Source organism: Crocodylus porosus, unplaced genomic scaffold (assembly GCF_001723895.1).
Source record: "Crocodylus porosus isolate Cpor-Errol unplaced genomic scaffold, CroPor_comp1, whole genome shotgun sequence".
NCBI lineage: Eukaryota > Metazoa > Chordata > Crocodylia > Crocodylidae > Crocodylus > Crocodylus porosus.
The window spans coordinates 3408738-3433817 of record NW_017728922.1 but is presented as its reverse complement, the minus strand read 5'-3'; the positions used below and the strand labels follow the sequence as shown (position 1 = coordinate 3433817).

The 25080-nt window shown below is 42.2% G+C and overlaps 1 protein-coding gene across 4 annotated transcripts in view; it reads left to right on the top strand.

Annotated features, from left to right (window-relative positions):
- Window positions 1-25080, top strand: part of EYA2 (EYA transcriptional coactivator and phosphatase 2) — a 91210-nt gene that overhangs the window by 32550 nt on the left and 33580 nt on the right. For 3 of the 4 annotated variants that reach the window (XM_019539599.1, XM_019539597.1, XM_019539598.1), the window contains 4 exons: window positions 1100-1167; window positions 5390-5567; window positions 8796-8923; window positions 9406-9489. In XM_019539599.1, coding sequence (XP_019395144.1) covers window positions 1100-1167; window positions 5390-5567; window positions 8796-8923; window positions 9406-9489 — 458 coding nt within the window. The remainder of the gene's footprint in view (window positions 1-1099; window positions 1168-5389; window positions 5568-8795; window positions 8924-9405; window positions 9490-25080) is intronic. The other variant, XM_019539595.1, reaches the window with a different exon arrangement.

Below are 25080 nucleotides of genomic sequence, written 5' to 3'. Positions count from 1 at the left end.
GGCCTGCTGCAAATCTGCTGGAGCACAAAGACCACACCTAATTCACAGGTCACAGCTGCCCTAAATGTTCACCTGGAGCTAAGGCTGATTATGAGCTGCAACCTGGAATACTCTATAGAGCCTGCCAGATTGCATCATGAGCTGCCTCTGTGTGTTAGAGGCAGCTTAGGGTCAGAGCTGTAACCAGCCCTGGGAGCAAGCATAGCTGCAAAAATTAGGAGGCAAACTTAATGGACTAAAGAAGGAACTCCCTGAAGAGTTTGTACACTGGACTTAAAATGATTTTTCAGGACCATCTTGAAGACAGGAAGCAGCAAAATCTTCTGTTTCACCATTACTACTTTTCCTACCAGATGCCAAATCGTGAAGGCCTTTCCTTTCTCCTGCCACACCCAGCAACAAAATACATTGCATCAAAATTAATTCTCTCCAAGGGTGGCTAGCTTGTGCTCCAGACATAAATCAAAGAGAAACATACAGATATAAGCCACAAAGCATCCATGCCCCCAGGATTGTGCAGTGATTCCATCGGCTGTAAACTTGGGAGTCTTTGCATAGTGTCTTGATGGGGACCAGAATAGCAAACTTCATCCTAAAATAACTTTGCACTGGGTCCACTAAGACCGAGATTCAAGGACACAGTTGCACAGTAAATGTTGCGTATGACCATACACCTATGTGAACAACTGATAGGATGAACAACTAGAGATACTCATTTTCATGAGAAGATTTCAGGAAGAGGTTTTGGAAGTTCAATCCTAATATATTTTGTAATACTGTAAATCATTTTATACAATGTCCCAAGTTGCAAACTTCCTTTGAATTACTGTTTACCAGCTTCAATGTGCTACTACTTCCAGCTCCGTTATATATTTTTAAAGTGGATTTGGTAGTTACCTTTGCATGCCTTTCACTAAGCAATATTCAATAGGAGCCCAAATTATGACACCAGAAGCCATTTTGTAGTTTCCACGGACTTGTGACGTGGTGCTTTATGGCACCAAACTGGCAGGAGAAATGTACTTTTCCTCCTGCTGTGTAACCCTTACTTGCATTCTAGGAATTTTGTTATATGCAAATGTGATGTTATTTTCTTTAGGCACATCAGGGATTTACCAAGGAGCCAATGGCCTTGCTAATTCTGCAGGATTCAGCAGTGTGCATCAGGTACGTTCTCAACAATTATCAGGACTACTCCTGGCTTTTATTTAAACACCCCAAATAAGAGAGATTCTCCTAATATTCATATGCACTAGTTTTCTTAAAATGTAGATCTGTTCACAGATACCCTAAATTATTTCTATCGATACCTGGCCTAGCAATTGTCGTAACGTAAGTTTGTTTTGGTTAAACACACGTATCCATGTGGACGCACCGGTGCCTTGGCAGGGGTCTTTGCAACAGAACACGGACACAACTCTCTCCCTCCTCTGGCATTCCCTTCTCTGTTTGATTACAATGTTGAAAATATGCTTGTGGGAACCCAGGGTATCATATTGACAGCTTTTTTTTAAGTAAAGTTTTTCCATCACCTACAGAATGCTCCTCCATTACACCCTCTTCCTCTGCTCTCTTGTCTTTATGTAATAAATGTGGAATAAACAACGTAGAACTGTACTACACAGAGCCTGCTGAATAACGAGCCACCTAAGCCATCTGTACTGCTTCTTATTTGGGTACAGACCTATTTATGGACATCATAACTTGCACTTGTTGCTACCATTTTACATGCATGTATGTGTGCACGCAAAATCACACTGTGTATAAGACACCAAGACTACTCAATAGTAAAGACTGTAAGAACTACTCTTGGTTGTGTCATTCATGAAGACATGGGAAGCAAGTCCTTTTTGCTGCCGTGCCCTGTTCATTTCCAGTTCCTTCCTCACATGGAAGTTGCTATAATCCTCATGACAACAGCAGGTTATGTCATTTTTATTTCATTTTCAGTTTAAGGATTTGTGATTAGTAGAGACCAATAGAAGTAAAATAAAATATTTTAACTTGTGCCTCCAGTATTTTTGTGATGGATTTTAAAAGTTTATTTTCCAACTTGTTTTTTATATTGGAAACGTGGGTTTTACCCATTACTGAGAACTGTGTGGTGACTGACAACTATTCAAGTTTTCACAACAGATTAAAACCTGAACAATTGAGAGGACAACTGACTTCTGGCTGACACCTCTCTTAATACCAATAGCCATGGCAAACAAAGTGTTTATTAACAAGGGAAAGGTGTAATACAGGGGTAGGCAACCCCTGGCATGGGTGCCAGAGCTTGGAACACAAAGGCTCTTTGCTTGGCACGCACCCCTCTGGGCAGACGGTGGGGAAGGGGCTGGAACAGCACTGCCACAACAAGGATCAGGCACCTTGTGGGTCCCCTGTTGTCTGCCCTGGTACACCATCTTGTAAATTGAGGTTGAGAGTCTTGTTGGTACTCTGCCCCAAAATGTTGCTAACTCCTGCTGTAATCCACAAGGTTAAATGGTGAGAGTTCACAGGATATATCTTTGAAACACCTAAAAAGTCCTCTAAAAAAATTTGAGCAGGTCAGGCTTGGCATGGCATTCCAATTTTTTTTAAACAAACAACCAAAAAAAGTAGGGGTGGGGGGGAGGGAAGCATACGCATGGACAAAGGGGAAAAAAAGTTAAATAATTTAGCCTCCTAATAATCCTTTGTGGCATGAAGAAACAAAAAAACCCCATCCTTGAATTAAGCTTAAGAAAACCTTGGTAAGCCACCTTTATTCCAGGACTGGAGTGCCCACATCTGAACTACCTTTCAACAAAAAGTTGTTCTTTTTAAATTCCTTATTCTGTAACCTCTATTCACTCCCCCAAAATGAGGACTGCACTACTGATAACAGCCAAACCATTGCATCAGCAAGTGCCCCAGCATGCTAGATTGGGCCTTACAGGTCACTGACATGTGCTTCCCTAAACCATGAGTGTAGGCACGCTGCAGTATTTCTCCATTCATAAGAAATGAAATGAGTAGGTCAGGGACTAAAATTTCCACCCCCCCCCCTTCATTTTACATTTTATTGTATATTTCAATATCTGACCTCACAAGGAACAGAGACTCAAACTAAAGGATTGATATGAAATGCCTGTTGATTCCTGAAAAGCAAAAGACAGATGGAAGGTATTTACTAGTATGTTAGACCTTCCAGCCTTGACACTGTCCCTTTTAATTAAGCTATGTGTCTTATCAAATCTTAGAGTACAGTGAATAGTATAACTTATTCATCCCTCACTAAGAGGCTCAGACATTGAATCAGTCAGACATGAGCGACTGGTGCCTCCCAATTTTGAGGGTCTCCCAACAGCTGGTCACAGAGTGTGCCACCAGCACTTTCGCCACCGCTGTGCCGCTGGCAGAACCAATTTCGGGGGGGGCACCAGCCAGAGCACTCACTGTCAGGGGGGACCAGCACTCTCAGGGGGAGCACATGCCCCTCCTTACCCTCCTCATGCTTCACCTATGCAGTCAGAGGGGCTTGGGGCAGAAATTACACACAGACTAGTATAAGTGATTGGAAACCGGTTCAAACCTGTAACACAACAGAAGTTCAGAGTATATAAACCTCTTTCAAAATGCCTGAAACCAGTTTAAGACAAACCTGGATGGATGTAGCATCAGAATTAACTGATTTAGGTTGAATTAGTTAATTGAACTTCTGTGCCAGATCCCTTCCAGATCCAAGTTAACTTACTGTCCCCCAGCCTCCCAGGATGTTTTATGCCTCTCTCACAAGCCTCACTTCACAGGGTGGGCTGGCTAGACTTGGCCCAAGCTGTCTGCTCCAGCCAAGCAGAGAGGAGTGTTCTAGCACATGGGTCCCCAACCTTTTTATCCTGAGGACTGGCAAACCATGCACCGGAAGTGACTGTGGACCAGCAAACCCAGTTTCATAGGAGGGTCGGAAGGGACCTGAGCAGATCATCAAGTCCAACCCCCTGCCATGGGCAGGAAAGAATGCTGGGGTCAAACGACCCCAGCAAGGTGATTATCTAGCCCCCTTCTGAAGACCCTCAGGGTAGGAGCAAGCACCACTTCCCTTGAAAGTTGGTTCCAGATTCTAGCTGCCCTGACTGTGAAGTAGTGCCTCCTGATGTCTAGCCTGAACCTATTCTTAGTCAACTTATGGCCATTATTCCTAGTTACTCCTGGCGGCACTCAGGGGAACAGGGTCTCTCCCATTCCCTGCTGGTCCCCCTTGGTAAGTTTATAGAGAGCCACCAGACCCCCCTCTTGGCCTTCTGTTATGGAGGCTGAACAGGTTCAGGTCCCGTAGCCTCCCCTCACAGGGCCTGCCTTGCTACCCCCTGATCATGCGAGTGGCCCTCCTCTGGACCCTCTCAATGCTGGCCACATCCCTCCTGAAGTGCGGTGCCCAGAACTGTAGCCTGACCAATGTCGCACAGAGGGGGAGGATAGCTGCCAGTCCGCAGTATGCTGGTCACTTCCAGTCCACAGTCTGCCAGTTTACGGTCGCTTCCAGTCTGGCAGCCAACCCTCCTGCAGACCAGCAGCCAACCCTTCATGGGCCACCGGCTGGGAACCCCTGCTCTAGCACCCTTCAACTTCTGGCCTGCACCACTGTAGGCATGTGGCTGCATTTCTGGAGTCAAAAGTGAATGTCTGTTTACTTAGTTATCAGTTCAGTCTACGCAGCTTAGGCTAACCTGTAAAGATTGAATCAATTCAGCCTCAGGCTTTTTGACGGTCTGTTCTTAGCCAGGGACTCACTTCGTTGAGGTCAGTTAGGTCCAAGGTCGCTTGCAATGTTTGTTTCCTAGATATGGCATTTCAGTGAGCTGGAAAGTGATTATTGTTACATTTTACCTAGATAGTTAAACTTTGGGAAAGATACATCATTTAAAGGTTCATTCATTAGCCACAGTGGCTAGAAAATTTCAGATGCCTGGAAATTTCTGCAAAATGTTTATTAGTTTTGCTTCTGTTTTGTAATTAGTGTTACAGCTGTTCAGAAATCTATGGATAATCGTGAGGCTGAGAGAAAGTGCAAATACTTATACTTTCCTCCCCCTTCATTTTTTTTAACCTCCTTCTTTTAGGTTTCTTTTAAGGAAATTATTTACAGTGACGCTCAAACTGGCTGCTGCCCGTTTTGAGAAACTAATCCACAATACTCCCCTACACACAGTTACTGCACCTGTACTCAAAAATGATGAGTGAATATGACAAAAAGGCAAAAGTTCTTTGGAAGAAGTATCTAGGAGCTCTCGGTATCTGTATGCCTAACTGAGAGCTATGAGACCAACATCTGCTGAACCTATTAGCTTGCCTATTTGTTTTTTTAGGTACAGAGCCTGCGATACAGAATGGTTACTCACTGTCTCTCTCTTTCCCCCTGAAGGAATACTCATCCTATCCGAGCTTTCCTCAAAGCCAGTACTCGCAGTACTACAGCTCTTCTTACAACTCTCCATATGTATCAGCAAACAGTATCAGTCCAACAGCTATCCCAACATCCACTTACTCTCTGCAAGAATCTTCACACAACATCACCAGTCAGAGCGCAGAACCACTGTCTGGTAGGTGTAGCCCTGCTGTTGTTTAAAACCAAACTGCAGTTTTGCAAGCTCAGTCATCTGGGCAGAAATACTGCAAATTTGCTATCACATTTTTTTAAATGCATTTGTTAACACCAAAAAAGAATTGAGTTCACAGCAAAGTTTTACTTATATCTGCAGTTTTTCATATGTAGTACTGTGCCAGCAGCAAAATGTGACTTCAGGTTTAGGGAAGAGGCACAGATTTAGAGAAAAAAAATCAGAAATTGTAAACCCTGTAAAGAGAGTTTATATTGCTTTTGTATTTCTACATTTTTTTTGTTTCAAATGTATTCCTGATTGAGTGGTTTGATGTCCTTCCACAAAAGCTAACATAGAAAAATACAGATATTACTCCTGACCTACATATAAGAGTAGCATTAATAGGTCACTGGTAGTAGCAATAAGCTCAAACCAAAATACCAGTAAGTCCAATTACTGAAAATTTCAAGATTTACAGTCCATACTTAGTTTTTAAGCAAGTCTCTAACAGCTCCAATACCTAAATTCACAAATAATTACGTTAAAAGAATTTAAGAACTTGTCTCCCCAACAGCCACAAAAATTCAACAGAAGACTTGAACTTAATGACAATTATGGATGCCACAAAAAGGTACCACTGCCTTTGACATTATCCAGGAATCTCCTAGAGTGCTTAGCTCTGAAACTCTGAGGGCTCAAGTGGTTTCTGGCATTACTGACAAGTTATCCTCCTGTACTATCTGAATGCAGTCTTCAGATGTCACTTCACTGGTAAAATTTTCATTGGTATGCAATAACATTTATATAAAATACCACATAATATGTGGATGATCACAATATATACCCATTGTATGGTCAGTTGACTTACGAAGCAGAACTGAACATCTGTGCTTGCTCAAAAAGAAAAATAAACTAATACAGGTTTGGAAAAAAGAGAGAGATTGCAGATGGCTCTAAAAGTAGTTGGAGGATTTTATGTTCCTTAGATCTTATCTCAGGCTTTTCAAGAAAGAGTCGTTTAAAAAGGGTTTGTATGAATAACACTAGAGATAGGACTGAGAAGCTACACGTTAGCAAGGTAAAAAGAAAAATGTTTAAAAATTTGTCATTTAAGGGAAATGATCTCAAGAGGAGTTTATGAAAGTGAATCCTAGCAACATTGAAACATTACATTGTATTGACTTACACGTTGCCAGTGCTCTGAAACTGTTGCCTTCTCTTAAACAGCCAAACTAAATTAAAAGGCACATTATTTAGAAACATTGTAGAGCTGCATATGTTTAGGTATACTTGTTGAAAAACATCCTTTTTGATAAAGACAATTCACTAAAAATATCTTGGTAATTTTGCTTTTTTTCTTCCGAAAACCTGAACCATAATTTCTTTCCTTCCTCCCACTCAAGTTTTTCCAGGGAGAGAGGTGAAAAATGAGGAAGAAAATACTTAAAAATACACAAAAGCAAGTTTAATATATAATAAACATGGTGAAAAAAAACCTCTTAATATATTTTTTTTTGCAGAAATGACCTAAATAAGTGATGTTTGTTCCAAAGGTTTTGTGTTAGAATTTTTATATGAAGTGGTGATTTTTTTAAAAAAGGAAGATACCCTTTTACAAATTTCACAATTCAGGTTTGTTTTTTAAATGATTGTAAACCCTGTTGAATTTCTGACCAGCTCGAACACAAAACCTTTGGAACAAACATCGCTTATTTGGGTCAGTGGTCTCCAACCTTTTTATGGTGAAGATCACTTTTTGGCACACCCCCCCACACCCCGCTCCCCACCCCCTTGGACAAGTTGCCCGGGTTCTGACCCCGCTCACCTAGCCCAGCCCGACCAGCCGGGGTCATGGCTCAGCCCAGTCACGTGCCTCCTGCTGCTCCCGATCATGGAGCCTCTGATAGACTGAGATCAACTGTCAGAGGCTCCACGATTGACCAGTCAATTTAACAGATCGATAGAATAGATTTCATAGACAATTCAGGCTGGAAGGGACCCGGGAGGATCATCGAGTCCAGCCCTGATCAAGATTGACTGATTGGTGACCACTGATTTAGGTAATTTCTGCAAAAATATCTGTCCTTACCACATGAAGAGAATTTTTTTTTCACCATGTTGCTACTTGTGTAAATTTAAAGGTTTTGCAGCTTTAATTATTCTAGTATAATTAAAGCAACTATTCTCCGTTCCCCCCATCCCCTCCCTCCTCCTGCAGTACAAGCACTGTTATACTACTATATAAGTGCTTATACTGTTTAGGAAATTAAAAAAAACCCAAAAGTTGACAGCCAAATTATTACTTTTATACTGACATAACCACATGTGCACTGGAACTCTTTGGTATAAACAGATATCATTTTTGGAGTGGATTGGCTGGGCTGGGATGTATCCTGACACAGCTGATCTGCTTCCCTGGTGTCCATAGGCTTCTCTGGGACCATGGTCCTGCAGGTAGGGTCTTTGCCACTCCAGGTCTTCATGGGCCTGATCTTGTGGGATGATGGCCATAGGCCAACTCAGGGTATGGCAGCATGATGCACACACTGCAGGGGGATTCTCATGGTATGCACCTGCAAACATGGAGGGGGGTAATCTCATAGGGGCTCCCCTCTTCATGCTTGCAGAACATGTCCTTACTAGGGGTTCAGCAGTGAAAAGTGCACGCCCCAGAAATCTCCTCGAAGGCATATAGGATTGGGCTTCTGAAACCATGGAAATGCCTGCCTGTGGTGGCTGAAGAGCAGAGAAAGCTCTGGGCTGCCTGCATTCTGCTACCATAAGATGTTGGCCACAAAAAGGCGGCACAAACAGCGACTAGGAATCCCTGTGCTCACAAATGTGGGCGTTTGTAGCACAATAAAGGGCCAAGAAGTCTGTTCACTTGGGTTTTATGCCGTCAAATTTTTTTTATAGAAGGCAAAAAGTCTATTTGCAGCCTGCCTTATGCATATGTTTCAGAAATGCTTACTCCCTTACTGAGCATACCTAGTTTGGTGAAATTCTTAACATGTAGGCCAGGTTTTGGATGGGTACTTGGAGGGGCATATTTTCCCACCTGAGACTGCAGCGTATGGAGGTGCAGCATCTTGAGAGACTTTCCATGAATCAGTGTTATTCTGTCATACTTTTGCCTTAATATCGTTTTCTTGTATTAAAAGAAACACTTGTGAAGGGGAATAGATAGTGAAACTTAGGCTTTTACTGGCATGCCTTTTCTCACAACAGGGGAATATGCAGCAACACCCGTAAAAGACATAGAAGCAGACAGGCAGCACCGAGCATCTGACGGAAAGGTACGAGGCCGATCAAAAAGAAGCAATGATCCTTCCCCCACTGCTGACAGTGAGATTGAGGTAACAGTGCTAATTCCTTGTTTGTTAATAAATCCAGCCATGAAAAACCGTGGCACTGATTTGCGAATAATTGACTAGAGAATGATCAGAGCAAAAATGATATTAGCTAGACATTTGGATCTATAACCATAGTTACTCGGTTTAAAAAAAAAATCTGTGGACAAAATTCTGTTCTCTGGACTCTGACATCTTTTGATTCTGTTGTTCTGTTCTCCTGGTAAGTTAAGTCATTGATATTTCCATGCATGCTGGGGCAGCAGACCGACAGAACTGATATTCCTGAGTGCCTTTCTAAGAACTGATTCTTCTTTTTTTATTTTTACCAACTTTAAAGAGGCGTCACTGATTGAAGTAGGCTTTTTTTATTTTATCATAAAAGGTGTATTCAAGTAAAATCTTTTCCTAATTGCATGCAGTCCCGCAAACACTTAATGTATGGATGTATTTGTCTCTCTTTCACCCCCACCCTTCTTTCATTACAGCGTGTGTTTGTGTGGGATTTGGACGAGACGATAATTATTTTTCACTCCTTGCTCACAGGAACCTTCGCATCCAGATATGGGAAGGTAAAATTTTAAATAATCTCTTTTTTAACATGACTGTTTGTCAAATTGCAATGGGTATTGTGGGGGGCTGTTAATAAGGCATCTTTTCAAACAGATGCTCCTGTTATGCTCAGACAAATTTTGTACTCTAAGTCTTGTAGTATTTTCCTTAAACAAGTGAAAATTTAATTTAGGTTTCCCATCATAGACCCTTTTCTTCAAAAGCTTGCATTGTTCAGTTGCTAATAGATAGGACACTGAGCTGTTATTCTTTCAAAGACATGTCTCCTAGGAAAAACGGTTTATCCAGCAGGTGGGAAATAGTTAGTCTAGAGTGAACAAGGTAATGTTTTTCTGTTGGTCTATTGTTTTCATAAGAGTCACAGAGTAACATAAGAGAAAAACCCCAATATATATATTTTCTCAAGAGATCTTTTCCTTTGGCCAACCCACAAACAGCACTTTACCTTTTACCTTAAATAGCCAACTGAGACCAGATATTTTTTAAGGCATTTAAGAACCTGGTGGCATACTAGCTACTTCTCTGCTTCATTAGGTACCTAAATACCTTGGAAAATCTGTCCCCCAAACTGATTATGTCATGTACATAAGGAATCTGTTCTGTAAGTATTAGAGGAAACTTTGAAGTGCTTGAACTTGGCTGCTGTGGAATTCTGAAAAAATGGTACTTGTATTTAGAGTTGTGTGGTTTTTTAGGTATATGGCGGTTCCCTTATTTATAATAGTTTGATCACTTTGACTTACATCATGCCAAACATTTTTAAATGAGGAGGAATAAAGACAATACCATTACCTAATTTAAGGTTGATGACCTATTTGGCAGCTGTTTCTGCACATAGCTTTAAACACTGCAGCTTCATGAAGAGATTGGAAAATAATCCTGCTTCTCTTTAACAAGTAGAAATATGATTTGACATCATTTTATGGCTTTACCAGCTGTAGTTGTTTTATGATGGTTGTAACAAGCTGGATGTGTAATTAGTGAGAGAGATTTATTGTCCACTGTTAGATGTGCACAGTTGTAAAGGTTATAAAATGGTGTTTGTGGTGCAGAAATCCACTGCAGCATGTGGAATACCAATAACACTTTTAACAGCACCCTCTGAAAATCAAGCACACATTTCCAAGCAGGGATTTGTTCAGGCCTATGTTGTACAAAATAATTGAAGTGGTTACTTTTCCTACTGAACATAATGAATGAGACAGTTTGCAGCAGCCATTGTGTAAACTCTCACCTTGTTGTACGTAAAAAATAGAAAAGGAACAGGCAGGATAAGGAAGAATAAACTTATGCAGAATAGGCCTGCTGTGCAATCACGCTTAGGACTAAGTTTGGCTATTAATAGTTGATGAAGAATTCCTGTTCTGTCTTGGCAAAAGAAGTGTGCAAGTGGCTGGGAAGAGGGGATGGTTGGGGAAAGAGCAGCACTGGAGGAAGGTGAGTCATAGTCCCCCTTACTTAGCCTCTCTGGCCCCAATACTCTTCCATTCCTTTATAATGCAGTAGCTTCAACAGTGGGTAGAAAGACTCCAACCCAGCCTTGCCTAAAGACAGTCACTGTATAAGTAACTTCTACATCTACTTGCATGGCGACACTTGCCACCCCGCCCCACGGCCAGTCATCAGTGACAGAGCAGGGAGGGGTGTGCCCCGCAGCCGATCACACCGACTGGGGAGGGGGGTTACCCCCCGCTGTCATGCACGCTGACCTGGAAGTGCCGGCGGCGCTTCTCCTGGTGCCTCTACTCCCTGACCAGCACTCTCGGGGGGGGGGGCACCAGCACTCCCCTTGCCCATTGCCCGAGTGGAAAAATCTGGATTTTTTAATCACGGAAAAATCTGGATTTTGGGTTACTTTTTTATACCTGGAAATTGGGGATTTTTTTTAATCAGAGAAAACCAGGATTCCTGGTGATGAGGTACTGGCAGCGCTTCTTTTTATATGTAGGTGCCAAGAGGTTGGGGCTGGTATCAGAGAGGTAGCACTGCCAGTGCAATGCACTCTTCTCTGTCCTCACGCTCAGAGTATGCATTATGCGTCTGCCTTATGAATGGTCACCAGGTGACCCTAAACAACTGCTCTATATACAGGAACTGAGGGTGCTGTTCCCCATCAAACTGCCCTGCCTATGATTTGGAGGATATATCGCTTCTGTTCCAATTACAAGCTGGATTAACTCTCAAAACAGAAGCATACTATCAGGGACACACAAAGGGAGGTTTTATCCTGCCTGAACGTGGCAGAGAAGCTGGCAGGCTGGAGAAAACCTCCCCACCCCCTAACGTCTCAGTTGGAGGTGCTTCAATGTAGAAGGGGGTTAAGAAGCGTCTGCAGCCATATTCAATTAGCTGTGAATACTCCGTTTAGAAACCTGTTCCACAGGCTGCTGCATACAGCATGGGTGTAGCGTATTTACTGTGTGACTAGGGTTCTTAACAGACAGAGCAGCCCATTATTATGGCTTAATATACTGTCCACCCAGCCTTTCTCATCCCTTCAGGTACACATTAGAGTGATCTCTCATGCAACAGAAGTAGACTGGAGCCTTTACTATATCTGCAAAGAATAGTGCACCAAAACAAGCCTCTGAAGAAACCACATAGGGAAATAAGGGAGTCAGAACTGCAACAGTACTGGAGTTCGGGCTGAGTCAGATGCAGTGGTATGGGAAAGGAGAATTATGCACTACTGGCTTCTGGCACAACTGGGTTTGGCCCTTCATTCTGTGTTCTGGCTTGAAATAGCTCAACAAAGGCGGGACATGCCACCTGAGATCCTCTTAACCTAATATAATACATGGTAAAAGAGACAACAGACCTTTTCCTTCCCCATTACACAATTTGGCAAACTGTTAAATTAATTCTTTCTAATTATCATTATCTTACAAGTCAGCAGACTTCTTTTGTCTCGACTCGTGCATTCTGGTTGTTAGCGTTCTCTTTGGCATCCCTCATTAGCAGTGAAAAGCTGTGTTTGACAGATTCAGTCTAACATGTTTTAATGTATGGTAGAAACAAAAAGGTACTAAGTATTTTTGTGCTGCTAATATATTACAGAAGATACTGATGCTTTTTCTCCAGTGCTGTTTTTGGTCATGTATATTTAGACTGTAAGTTCTTCATAGTAGTGGAATATTATCTTTTTCACCTAGAAGTATGGTACTGTTTTCAGTTGGTACCGCTTACTCTATTGTAATATAAAAATAATGACTAAACCAAAATTTAGTATTGTCATTTTTCCTATTACAAGTTTTGGAAACAAATGAAAAGGATTTTAACACTGAATTACAAAACTGAACATTTCGGAAGACTGCTCATGTTGCTATCAGAACATGGAATTCTGAAATTTTGTTGCATCTTTATCAAATATTCAATATTATCTAATAGAAAACAGGTTTAGATCTGCAAAACTGAATGCAAGATTGTAGTCAACACCTTAAATTGACACAATTTTAACAGAAATTAGTAGCAGAGGGAGCACATTTTGCCTAAATTTTCAAATAAAAAACTTATGGAAATTTATGGTCTGAGATTAATTTTCTGAATCTTCAAAGTTGACTATCTCTGGTACTGAGTATATCTTCTCCAGCCTTGTCTGGCCAGGGATTCTCTCCAGTCCAGTCAACTACTAGTGCAAACACTTCAAGAGACAAGGAAACACTGTGGAATTTCCCTCAAGCAGGTATAAGCTGCACTGTTGCCAGTACTCGCTTTGCCTTTCCAAACCACAGGTTCACATTATTGCAGTGACAGTGATGCCACAAATGAGGACATATCCTCCAAATGCATACGTAGAGCCTTAAAAACAGCTTGTTTTTAAGACTATTAAGGACTGATTGGGTCCACAGCTGTTGCTATGCATCAGATGGGAATTTGCTCAAGAAAAAAAAAATCTGAATCTGTACCTGGATCAGAGTTGTTGTAGTCCATTTGTATTCTCCCTGCCCTTTGTGGGCCTTGATTTGACTTTACCATTTTTCTGCTTCAACAGTTGCTTTAGGCTAAGATTTTAAAGGGCCCTAAGAAAACTGATCCCTAGCTGCACTGTTTTTCAAGGGGAACTGGTTTCCTAACTCCATAACACTTGAAAAAACTAGAAAACAAGAATTCAGTTTCACAAAATGTTGAGGTTGGAACAAGTGCTTTCCTATCGGGATGAGTTTTGTGAAAAATATAATATGACTTACCCTAAGATAATAAATAGCCTAGTGGTTAGGACACTTGTTTGTAACTTGGGAGTCTTGGGTTTGAGTCTCTACTCTACCCAGTTCAAGTCCTTGCTGTCACTTGGACCAGAAATTTCATCCTAGACCTACCTCAGCAAAAGTGTCAGTAGAACTGATGCTCCTGCAAAAGGCTTGTTTCAGTGGACTTTAGTTAAAATTTTTCATTGAAAAAGATTTTGATCAACTGTACTTGATACCTTTTTTTTTTTTAATCACAGGCCTTTATGCCTAAAACAGCTTGTACATTGCTGTATTTTTACACCGGCCCCAAAAACCACTACCCATTTGAAACACCATAGGGTTTTAATCAAAACTGATGGTGATTCATGCTCTTAGTGGCTGGATCTGTCCTTTAGTACTTTACAAACTGAGAAGAAATAAAAACCCATTTTATTACTAGGCAGTTAAAAACTATTTGTAGAAGTTGCTAAGGTTCAAATCAAAAGCGCCCTCCCCTGAGGACTATTAGTTAATTCAAAGTGTCATGGACTTTTTTTCTTCTTTCTCCTCCTCCTTTTGCTCAAGATGTGGCCTTGTATCACTACTGCTGTTCAAACATCTGAGAGTTTTCCATTCCTTTGACAAACATGAGCCAAAGTGCTTAAGGACATCTGTTTATTTTATTTCTTTAATGAGAAAACCTTCCAATTTCTTCTTGGCTCAGCTGTGTTTATTTACATTTTGTTAGTCATATGTGCTGGGCACCTTGGGACATTAAAAACCTGCAGAGGCCTAGGCTATGGCCTACTAGCAGGCATCCTGGTCAAAAAGGCAGAATAAGCCCTTCCTAAGGAAAACACAGACCTTGGAACTCCATAAAATAGATTTTCAAAACAAATACAGCCTAATTCACTCAGTAGATTGTGGATTAAGTCAAGATGAATACAATTTGGAAAGGATTTTCTGAGGAAGTTGGAGATTTTTTACCCACTGCAGGCTAAATCTTGTATTTAATGCCTTCTTAAGTTAAATAAAAAAACTATTCAGTCATTTTAGGTAATTAAAAAAAGTCCATTCCTTTAGACATGCTTGCTATATTAATTATTGGCTTATTACTGGGGAGAAAGGAGGAACCATACAGAATATATAATTCCAGCTGTTTGATTATTTCTAAAATGTATTTTGAGAGCAAATGTTGGTGTTCTGTCATTTTGGTTGTGTAACTGGAAGAAGTAACAGTGCAAACAGGTAAAACTAACTATCATAGTTGGAAAGGTGGACACAGGAGACTTTATGAACAGGATTTATGAATTTAACCTCTTGTAGCAGAGCTTAGGTGATCCATGGGCTTTCTAAGCACAGTGCGCACATATGACATTTAGGAGTATTAAAGGATTTTTTTAATAGAAAGTGCATGTCATAAATGATGCTGGATTACCAGCCAAGTGGTAGCTGAGGTGACTGTAGTCCTGAGCGCCTCCAAGTAATTAAACATAGTTTACTTCTATTATATTTAGGAACCTGTATTAAAAAGAGATATTCAAACTCGACATGTAAACACAGATAAACTATATTGTTGCATGTCAAAGACAATTCTGCATGGTTGTGCACAACTAGATGTTTCTACCTCAGTGGACTGTATCATGAAAACATGGCCCTTTTTCATGGGACAGGATTTGAATAAGATAATTATATTCTATCTCGGAGCAGAAAATAGTGAGGGTAGTGAGAAACAACTTGCTGAGTTAGGATAACATCAGATGTAAAGCCTTCCACATGCCTTAACAAACATTTTTTCTTGATGAACAGAAGAACCATTGCACAGATTTAAAAATGCAACAAAATGAAACTATTTAGGGGCCTGATTCCCATGGGACATTAATCAAACCCCAGCATTCACAGATATGGATCCTGAGGATACCTTTGAAGCCACTGCCATAGGGGAGGGATTCATCTGAGTGTCTGAAACTGTTCAGCTTCTACGCACTTGTGGAGTATGGGAGTTGGGGGTTTAAATACCTTGTCCTGCATACCTTTGCATTTTGGTACAGATTTTTTTTCCTGATGAGTAGACCACATAGGTTTTGCATACAGAACCTTTGAAGTCCCCTGAAATTCTTGTTGCTGTGGCATAAGCGGTACATTTAAGAGAAGAGCAGGGATCTATTTGCAACAGACACTGGCAAACCATCTTTTCTAACTGTATCTGCTTAATGAGGAAACTTTATCTGGCTCCTGATAAGAGCAAAACAGCTCTAAGGCACTGTCCCCATTATCTGTGGACAGATTAATGCAAGTAAGTGTCAGAACACGTAGTGGAGTATACTGAATCTGGACTTTAATGTATGGCTGTTGTCAGCCGAGTGGCCCTGAAAATGGCAATATCCTACTGCTCACTCTGAGTCAAATGTACCGCTTGACTAACAAGACATTAGACAATTTTGTCTACAGAAACTGACTTAATTTCCCCAGCACAAAAATAAAACAAGCAAGAGAGGTTTCATTTTGTTCCCTCAAGGCAAAAATTAGGTATTTTCCCTTAGCACAGATGAGATGATGGTTTTGCCCACAAAGGAAATATTTTTATCCAGCCCTAATAAACATGAGAAACAGGAGCATGATAAGAGACCAAGCTTTATTCCCTGTTCAGGTTATTTGACTGTAAATGCACCTGCCTTCTGGAAAAGGTCTGCTGTTTACATCTCTGCACTGGGCATTAGGAAATTATGTAGAAACCCATAAAAGCATGCAAGGGAGAGAACACAATGATAGGACACTGGAACAAGCCTTAGGCAGGTTCTGCATGCTAATTAACATTTTATAACGCATCTTTAGAATAGGTGCCACCATGTGTGGCTAGAGCATCACTATGCTGTCCACAAACTGAAGTCTAAAGGCAGTGCAAAGAGGCCTACTGGTGTTCTGCTCTTAGACAGGAATGTCAGAGCCTCAGCTGCTTGGCAAAGGATAGTATGACAAATTATATGATGCAGATGTAATCATCTCTTCAATATAAGGATCAGATTTATTTTTTGTTCTATTGCCCTTGAAATGTCTCACCCTTGCAGCAAGTTCTAATTGTATAGTACATTATTATCTCCAGTGCGAAAATCTTATCCACCAGTATTCAGAGGGCACCGATAACTGTGGAGTCTTTTCAGATCTTGCTTTTGAACAACGTTAAGATATCCATATTACTACTTTTGAGGTATACTGATGGTGGCACAGAAACCTTGGGGATTGAAGAGCCTGCTAGTCAAGCAAAAGAAATCAGGGTCCCAGCAGGTTTTCTCTCTACAGCCAGAGTTTGGAAACAGAATACCGCAGTACTGAGGTCTCCTCTTTAGCTAGAAGATATGAGCACTGTTTTTCTTAATTAGAGGGTCCCAATTTTTTAAATCCTGAAAGGATGGATCCTTCATAATAGCTGTCATCAAGATCACAATGAAAACGGTTGATAAGGCAACTTGAGAAAAAGCTAAGAGAGCACTAATGTGTCTAACGAAAGCAGCATTGGGGCCAGATGAGAGCCCTAAGGGAGCAACCACTGTGTTTATATTATGACAAACCAGTGAGCATAACTCCAAATGAAAAGATCCCAGTCCTACAAAGCTGCTCCATGGCTCCAAGTTCCACCATGCACCGAATAAGCTGTGCTAGGAAGGGCTCCAATGACGAGAATCTTATACAAGGAATGCAACGGAAATCAGTTTTCCTTTAAGGCAATCTCTGCATTGACAGACTAAGGAAGATGACTTGGGAGAGCCAGTATGGTCTGCTGCACTGATTCTCAACCAACCTGGCCACAGCCACTGCTGTGATTCTCCCAACCACCCACTCATGGCTGTACATGCAGATCACTGCAGAAGCACCCCCCCAGCTTGAGAGCCAGATAAAATCATCCCATTGGCCAGATCCTGCCCGTGGACTATAGATTGCTGACCCCAGCTTAGACATTTCCAAAGAAAAAACAGATTTATAAACACTGAAAATAGATTTAGGAGCCAAGACAACTCTGTGAAACATATCCATAAGAACACCTCAACATCTGATTTAATTTTGTGCTACCTTCAAATTTATAGGTGGAAAATATGTACTTGGCTGATGACTTTGGTTAAGAGCACTGTTTTTGATACCTCCCATATTACATTTTTAATATATGTACAAAGCTAGCTGTGAAAAAAAAGAAATCATGAAGGCTTTTTTTGTTTTGTTTAGCTACTGTTTGCTTTTGTCAGGCAAAGTTTACAGCATGTTGAATGTTAGGGCTGTTCATTCAGGCTCAAAAGCATATCTAATCAATCTGAATTTATCATTTTTCAGATGAAATACTGTGATTGTATGTGTAATGGTCCCATTTATTTCAGTCTCCAAACTGTCTCATATAAACCAGCGAGAGGTCTGCAGTGCTATTTTCAAAATCATCCAGTCCTATTTTTTTAAAAGTTTGATTTACTTTCTATGAGGTTTAGGTTCCTAAGTCATTTTTGAAAATAGAACTAGGCTGTGAAGTCACTTAAGCACTTTCAGAAAATCCTCCTCTATTTCCCTATCTTTTCAGAGCACCACTGCTTGGGAAGCAGCTGTCCAGAAGACTAAAACTAGCATTTATCTAGTTCAGTGATTTTTTTTTTTCCAAAAATGTTTGGCTCTCTTTGAGTCTGTGCTTCCTTGTTGTGTATATATTCAGTGTACGTATAACCAGGAAGCAATATGGATTATTTAGTACTATGTCGCCAGTTGCATGGTAACAGCATCCTTCTTTATTCTTATTCTTTTTCTCCATTTATAATTTGCCTTTCCCTTCATCTATTTTTCCATCCTCTAGATGTTCTCTGTATGATCCTAGGGGCAAGCATACCCCAGTTTGAGAAACAGAGGTCTATAGCTCTATAAATTGGTTTCCTCAGCACTTTAAAAGTCCCATGAAAAGAACTAAAGGGTTTCCCCTCCTTGAAAGCCCAAATACAAATACATGTACCTACTTGAATTGAGGAAAACAGATTCTACATGTACCCATGGGGGCCACTTTCCCCTGTGAACCGGGCAGCCTTCTCACATTCTGATCAGGGTATGAAATACAGCATCCAAATGAACTAGTTTATTCTCGCAACCTGTCTTTGTTCAAACATGTGGCCCAACCTTCTCTCTCTTCAAGCCATTGCTTTTTTTTTTTCTTTTAATAATATTGCAACCAAACTGGTTGTTTTTTCCAGGAGTTTCCAAGTAATTAAACCCAATTAAAACCATTAAATTCCTTCTTTTAGTGCCAGCTTCATTATTAACATCTAACCCCAAGGAGGAGATTTAACTTGGAAAGCTCTCGATTGTGTACTAATCCGTCTCTCACCTCTGGCTGACACCTCCTGCAGATAAACCTACAGAATAGGAGTCTGATAAATACTTTTAATTAATACTTTCTTCCTTGTAGAAAAGTAATTATTTGCTCACGGCATAAACAGGTATTTGGCAGGGATTTAAAGAGCCTGATTGGTTTTAAATAGCAGGCTTTAAATTTTTTTTTCTTTTAAAAAGAAAAAAAGTCTGAATCCAAGATACATGCTTGGAATCGCATTGTCCTAATGTTCAGAATGTCAGGTTAATTGGCACATTGGTAAATAAAGGCAAACTCAGACAACAAGTCTGCTATAGTTTGCTATCCATCTCAAAGCAGCCAGGTCTGTCCCTTTGCTCATGGCATGCAAGTCTGAACAGTTTGTCTGCAAGACAGAAGCTTGGAGCTAGAGCAATTTGGAACCAGAAACTGAGGTAAGAGTGACTTGCACTTGAGAGATTGCCAGAGATAAGCCTGCCTCTCACTTCCTATTACAATTTCCCCAAAAGCTGTACAGGAGGAGGTAACTGCCTGTGAAGGCCCAGCCACCTGGATTAGTAGTAGCTGCAGGTGGTAACAAATACATGTGTTTTTAATGCATACTTTAGGGCAGGTATAAGCCATAGTGAAAAGTAAGGCTCAGTGTTTTGGGAAAGAAGCAATGAGGAGACTTTTGTTGGTACCAAGCAATTAAGCAAGTCTGCATTGTAGTAGGAAGTGTGACTGCAAGACATGTAGGCATACTCAAGCTGGCCTTACTCTGTCTGGCATGAATGGTGGTAGCAATGAAGATACGGCAGCATGGACTTCCAGGCTAAGGACAAATGTTCAAAAAACGCAAGGCAGAAGTGGTCAGAGTTTCGTGCTTTACTGTAAGTGCTCAAAGCTGGGCCAGGAGGGACCAGAACAGACACTGGCTCTGAGGGGCAGGCATTATGCAGACTGCCTGCAGTGGCCAAAGCCAGCAGGTTGGGGGTACTCCCGAATGCCTCTAAGCAGGCTGCCTCTGCCCCCCACTGCCCTGCCAACAGCCATGTGCTGGCAGGGAGCAGGGCTGGGCAATGGGAGGAGGGGAGTGAGGAGTGGAGGCCCCCACCATGCTAGCTTAGATCTGGGGTGGCTGTCAGCAAGGCGGAAGGGGTGGGGAGAAGGACAGGGGCTGTTTCCTGTGACCTGGAACTGCCCCCCGCCCCCAGCCCCCTCTTGGCAGGCAGATCTACCGCATGCTACTGAGGGCAGGGCATTGGAGGTGTCCAAGCTGGCTGCATCCACACATGTACCCAGGACATGTCACGCAGGGCCTGGGTTGGCAGAGGCTCCAGGACAGGAGCGGGAGTGACTGAGAAACATAGCAGGCTGCGGGCATGCGGGGCCAGGTGTCACCAGTGTACACCTCTGAGGATGAGAGCAAGGTGGGGGAAAAGCAATGGGATTCAGACTCTAGCTCCAAGGATGCCAAGCCACTCTGTGCAGACAGTTCTGTGCTGCTGCCTGCCTCCTGGCACTGCCCGGGCAGCTGGCTCTGCCCTGCTCTGGCCCACCATGCCCTGCCATTTTCCTGGCCATCTCCAAGCTTACAGGGTGATATGCAGGGCAGCAGCTTTAGGATGGGCAATTCTTCCCCCACCCCACTACAGCAGCTGTTCCCCCACAAGGCACTGGCTCCTGCCCCATGCCCACTACCCGGGGCCAGTGCCTCTCGTGGGGCCACCTCAATGGGCAGGTGGAGAAGGTGCTGACTTGAGCCACAGCTGGGGTGGGGGTCCCCAGGGAGCGGCACACTAACCCCAGAGCTCCTGCCCTGTGGGGACTGTCCCTGGTACACCTGTGGGGCACCTCACCTGGTAGGCAGTGGGGTAGGGCAGGGCAGCACAGAGTTGGCTGCCTGGGCAGCACCGTGAGACAGGTGACAGCAGAGTACAATCTTCACAGAGCGGCTTGGCATTCCTGGAGCCAGGTCCTGTTACTTTGCCCACGCCCTGCCCCTACCCCTAGAGGTGTGCATCAATGACAGCTCCAGCCCCACACACCTGTAGCCTTCTGCACTGCCCCTGTCCTGGTGCCTCTGCCAGCCCAGGAGATGCCCAGCACTGGGCCCTGTCCGGCATGTCTTGGGTACATGTGTGGCTGCAGCTGGGCTTGGATGCCCTCAGTACCCTCAGCAGCACATAGCAGATCTGCCTGCTGGGTCAGGCTGGGGGTCACTGCTGGTCCTGGGTCACTGGTGTCTTGAGTGCAGCTCCTGTCCCATCCCACTCTCGCACTCTCCCAAGTCCCACTGACAGCTGCCCCAGACCCAAGCTAGTACAGTTGCGGGGAAGGGGTGCGTGGCAGGGTTCCTCCTTCCTGCTCCCATGCAGAAGACAGGGCTATGTGAGAGCGCAGGAGCAGCCAAGCGCTGGCTGAGGCTAGCCCTCTGCCCTGTGAGGGGAAGGTAGCAGTGGCGGGGGGGAGGAGGGGCTTCAAAGCAGACTGGGATGCTGGCAGATTGCGACCTAGCTTGCAATGGGAGGGGATCTGGGTCAGATATTCAATAGACTCGTCTAACCTAAATTGATTAAGTCTGATACCAGACTGATCCAGATCTCTTAGACCAGGATTCACCATTTTTAAACCAGTCTGTGCACCAAACTTCTGTACAGTTGTGGGTTTAGACCAGTTTCTGTTCAGTTATGTGTAATGTCTGGCCCAGTATTTGGTCACTCCTTAGATAAATAGCAAGGAACTTAGTACGGGTGTACGGCCTCTATTGTTATTGCCTAAGCTAGGTGGATCAAACCTGAAATCACATTCTCAGTTGCAGTATATACAAAGTCTATTTCACATGCAACAGTCATCATTAAACTACTCCGCAAGATCTATTTTTGCAGAACTGAATTGTGTTGTGCCTTGTTCTGGCTGTAACTGTTCAGTAGAGCCGACCCAAAATTTAGACAAAAACTTCTCTAATCTGAAAATGCTGGGGTTTTTTCAAAAAGCTCTTTATTATAAAAATGTTTCAACATTTTTTAAATGCTGTCAATATTGTATTTTGACACCTTTGAAACAAAGATGGTGCATTTTGTGGGTTAACTTTTTTTTCATTTTGAAATTTAAGTCAATTTATAGCAAAATCAGAATAAAAATAGGCCAAAATTGACATGAAATATAAATTGACCCAATTTTTGATATCTTTTCCAGAATTTAGATTCACAAAAAAATTACAATTTTGATTTGAGAGGCCAGTTTTTTAAAACATCACATTTTGCCAGTTCTAGTATTTAGCTCAAACCATGAAAAGACTACAAGAGGGGGGAAAATAACCCTCTGCTGAATGAGGTTACTTAAAAACAATTAATATCTTGATAGAATGCAAAATGGGCAGGTCCAAAAATAAGCTGTTATAATGATCTAGTCTACACTGTAACCAGTTTGATTCTGATTTACAGGGGCTGGAACAGGCCAGGTAAGGTATTTTTCTGCTTGTGTTGTAGGATCCAGTGACTTCTGTCTCCCTGTTTTTTACCTTTCTGATCTCCAGGAAACATGGTATGGGGATTATCCTTGAACCAAAGGACACTGAAGACTTCTCTACAGACTTTGGTTCACATCCCTAGCCCTGCCCCTTAATACTAAACAAGGGGGATGCTAGGCTAAATAAAAATGGACCAATAAATATAGTTTTTGATGGAGTGATATTGTTCTGCTGAATTTAAGGTTGCAAATAGGATAGCATTAATTCACAGGACTAGACAATTCCAGCAGTAGGAATACTGTCACCAATTGCTTTACATAAAATAACAATCACAGGTTTCAGCTGGGCTCTAAAAAAAAAAATTTCCCCTGAACAAAAGGGCTCTCTCTCCTGGCAAAGAAATGGAGTCGTCATCAGTATGACTGCTTAGACATAATATAAGATTGATATAAGAAATGAAAACATAATTCCCGTGGAGTTGTGTAAGTACAGCACCAGTTCTAAGGTGGTTGGAGTCTGTCTTGCAAGATCAGGCCCTGGTTCAGACAGTCCACACAGTATGTGAAATAAGTTCTTCTTAGCTAGAAATGGTAACAGTGGCTGTTCAAATCATAAACAAGAGAGACTTTTAAAGTAACTGACCCAGTTCAAATGGTTACAACTTTGCTCTACCTTCCCATTTCTGGATCCCAGCTAGCTTATGAGGACAGCGTTAGAGATTTGTAATTACGCACCAGAGTGATCTTGCAACATTACACCATAGCAGAAATGTCTGACAACACTGTAATAAAGTGCTCTGTTCCTTCCCTTTTGCATTGGACGGGCACAATGGCAGTCCTTGTACTCCTCAGTATACTAAGGCCTTTTCTAAACTGGTGCTCCTGCTATTGTGCTAACCTTTCTAATCCCATAGGAAGGTGCGTGTGTTCCCTGCCAATGGTGGCACAACAGCTGAGCTGTCTCAGGGTTCCTGCCTGTAACATATCCCTTAATGCTATAACTGCACCCCAAAAGTAATTGGGTGAAGCTGTTTAATTCGGGCACTTAAGGAAGCTACAACAGCTGTGCATGGCAGAGGTGACGCATCCAGGGGTGGACTGTAATGTCCGTAGTCTTATTTACAAAGGATATTGCTTGTTTTCTATCCCTACCTCTCATTGTCCTTGTTTGTTAAAGCAGAACTACTAGATTAGTAAGGGGGTAGGACCTCATTCTTCTAATGTTACTAAACAAGCACTCAAAGCTTGTGTTTCCAGTTTAATCCATTTTTGCTGTAAGAAGTAGTTCTTGGGAGGAGATTATTTTTTAGGAGTTTAAGATCCAGTCTCACTACTGGGTTAGTGCATTCACAGATTGTGTCACCTTCAAAACCAGCCTTAGGTTAAATGTTTCCCATACACATTGGAAAACTGGACCCTTGGAAACTAACAGATCCCAGAGAATTACCACAATAATTTTCAGGGTATATGGGCAACCTTGTATAGGTTTTCCAAACCAAAGCTAGCTTAGCCAGCCTCTAGACCAGGGGTGGGCAAAATGCAGCCCACCATACCACTCTATCTGGCCCGCGGGGCACCTAAAAATTTTTGAAAATTAGTATTTATCTGCTCCTGGCTGCCTGTCATGCAGCCCTCAATGGCTTGCCAAAACTCAGTGAGCGGTCCTCCGCCCGAAATAATTGCCCGCCTCTGCATGAGAGAATCCCCCTAAAGCATAAGTATGAAGCCACTGCATTGGCTTCTGCAACACCTGCTTTCCCAGTAGACAGGCTGCCCTTTTACTTGGCTGATTTTCAGCTGCTGGAACAGCACCTTATGTTGGCTTTCAGCAGTTGTGAAATAAAGCTGCCCTTAAGCTAAAGGCTGAACCCAGCACACTACCTCGCCTGGCATAAAGGGAGTGCAAAGAGGATACTGGATCTGAAGGAAAGTATTGAGGTGAAGATTTGTACTATGGACCTTGAATCTGCCAATCTTCGTCTCTCAGTGTCTGTGGAAGTGTCAGCTCCATACTGTTAAAAATCATTCAAAACATTGTATTCTAGCACCTGTTTTGCATCATACCTTAAATACATCTGTCAGAAGCTGAGCTGACATGCTTCCAATTTGGGAAGAGAGGTCATCCATTAAAGTCAGCCCCTCCTAGAAAGGAAGGCAGCAGACTCTGTACTGTCCTTAGACAGTGACTTGCAATACTCTTAATTTGAATTTAAGAGTCTCTGTTTTATACAGCACCTAATTTAACCGACTCCTGCCCTGATACCTCTCATACTGACACCAAGAAACATCAACTAATAATCACTACTGCTTTCTGGTAGCCTGTTTGCATTCTTCTATGCTGCCTCTCAGCTTTGGGAGAAGATTCCTATAAACATCTGCAAAGCTACTTCATTATTCTTCTTTGAACTCCTCCTTTCCTGTGATCCTTACAGAAGACTTTGACAAGATGTGAGGTGCTAGAAATATTTCCTGTCTTGCAGGCAAATATTACCTCATTCTTTTCTTGTGCTTCTGTCTGTCTTCAACAAAAATTATTAAGCCAAGAGATATCTTTTTGTTCTGTGTCTGTACAGCACCTAGCGTAATGGATCCTGCTCTGTGACTAGTACTTCTTGGAGTTATGGTATACAGGAATA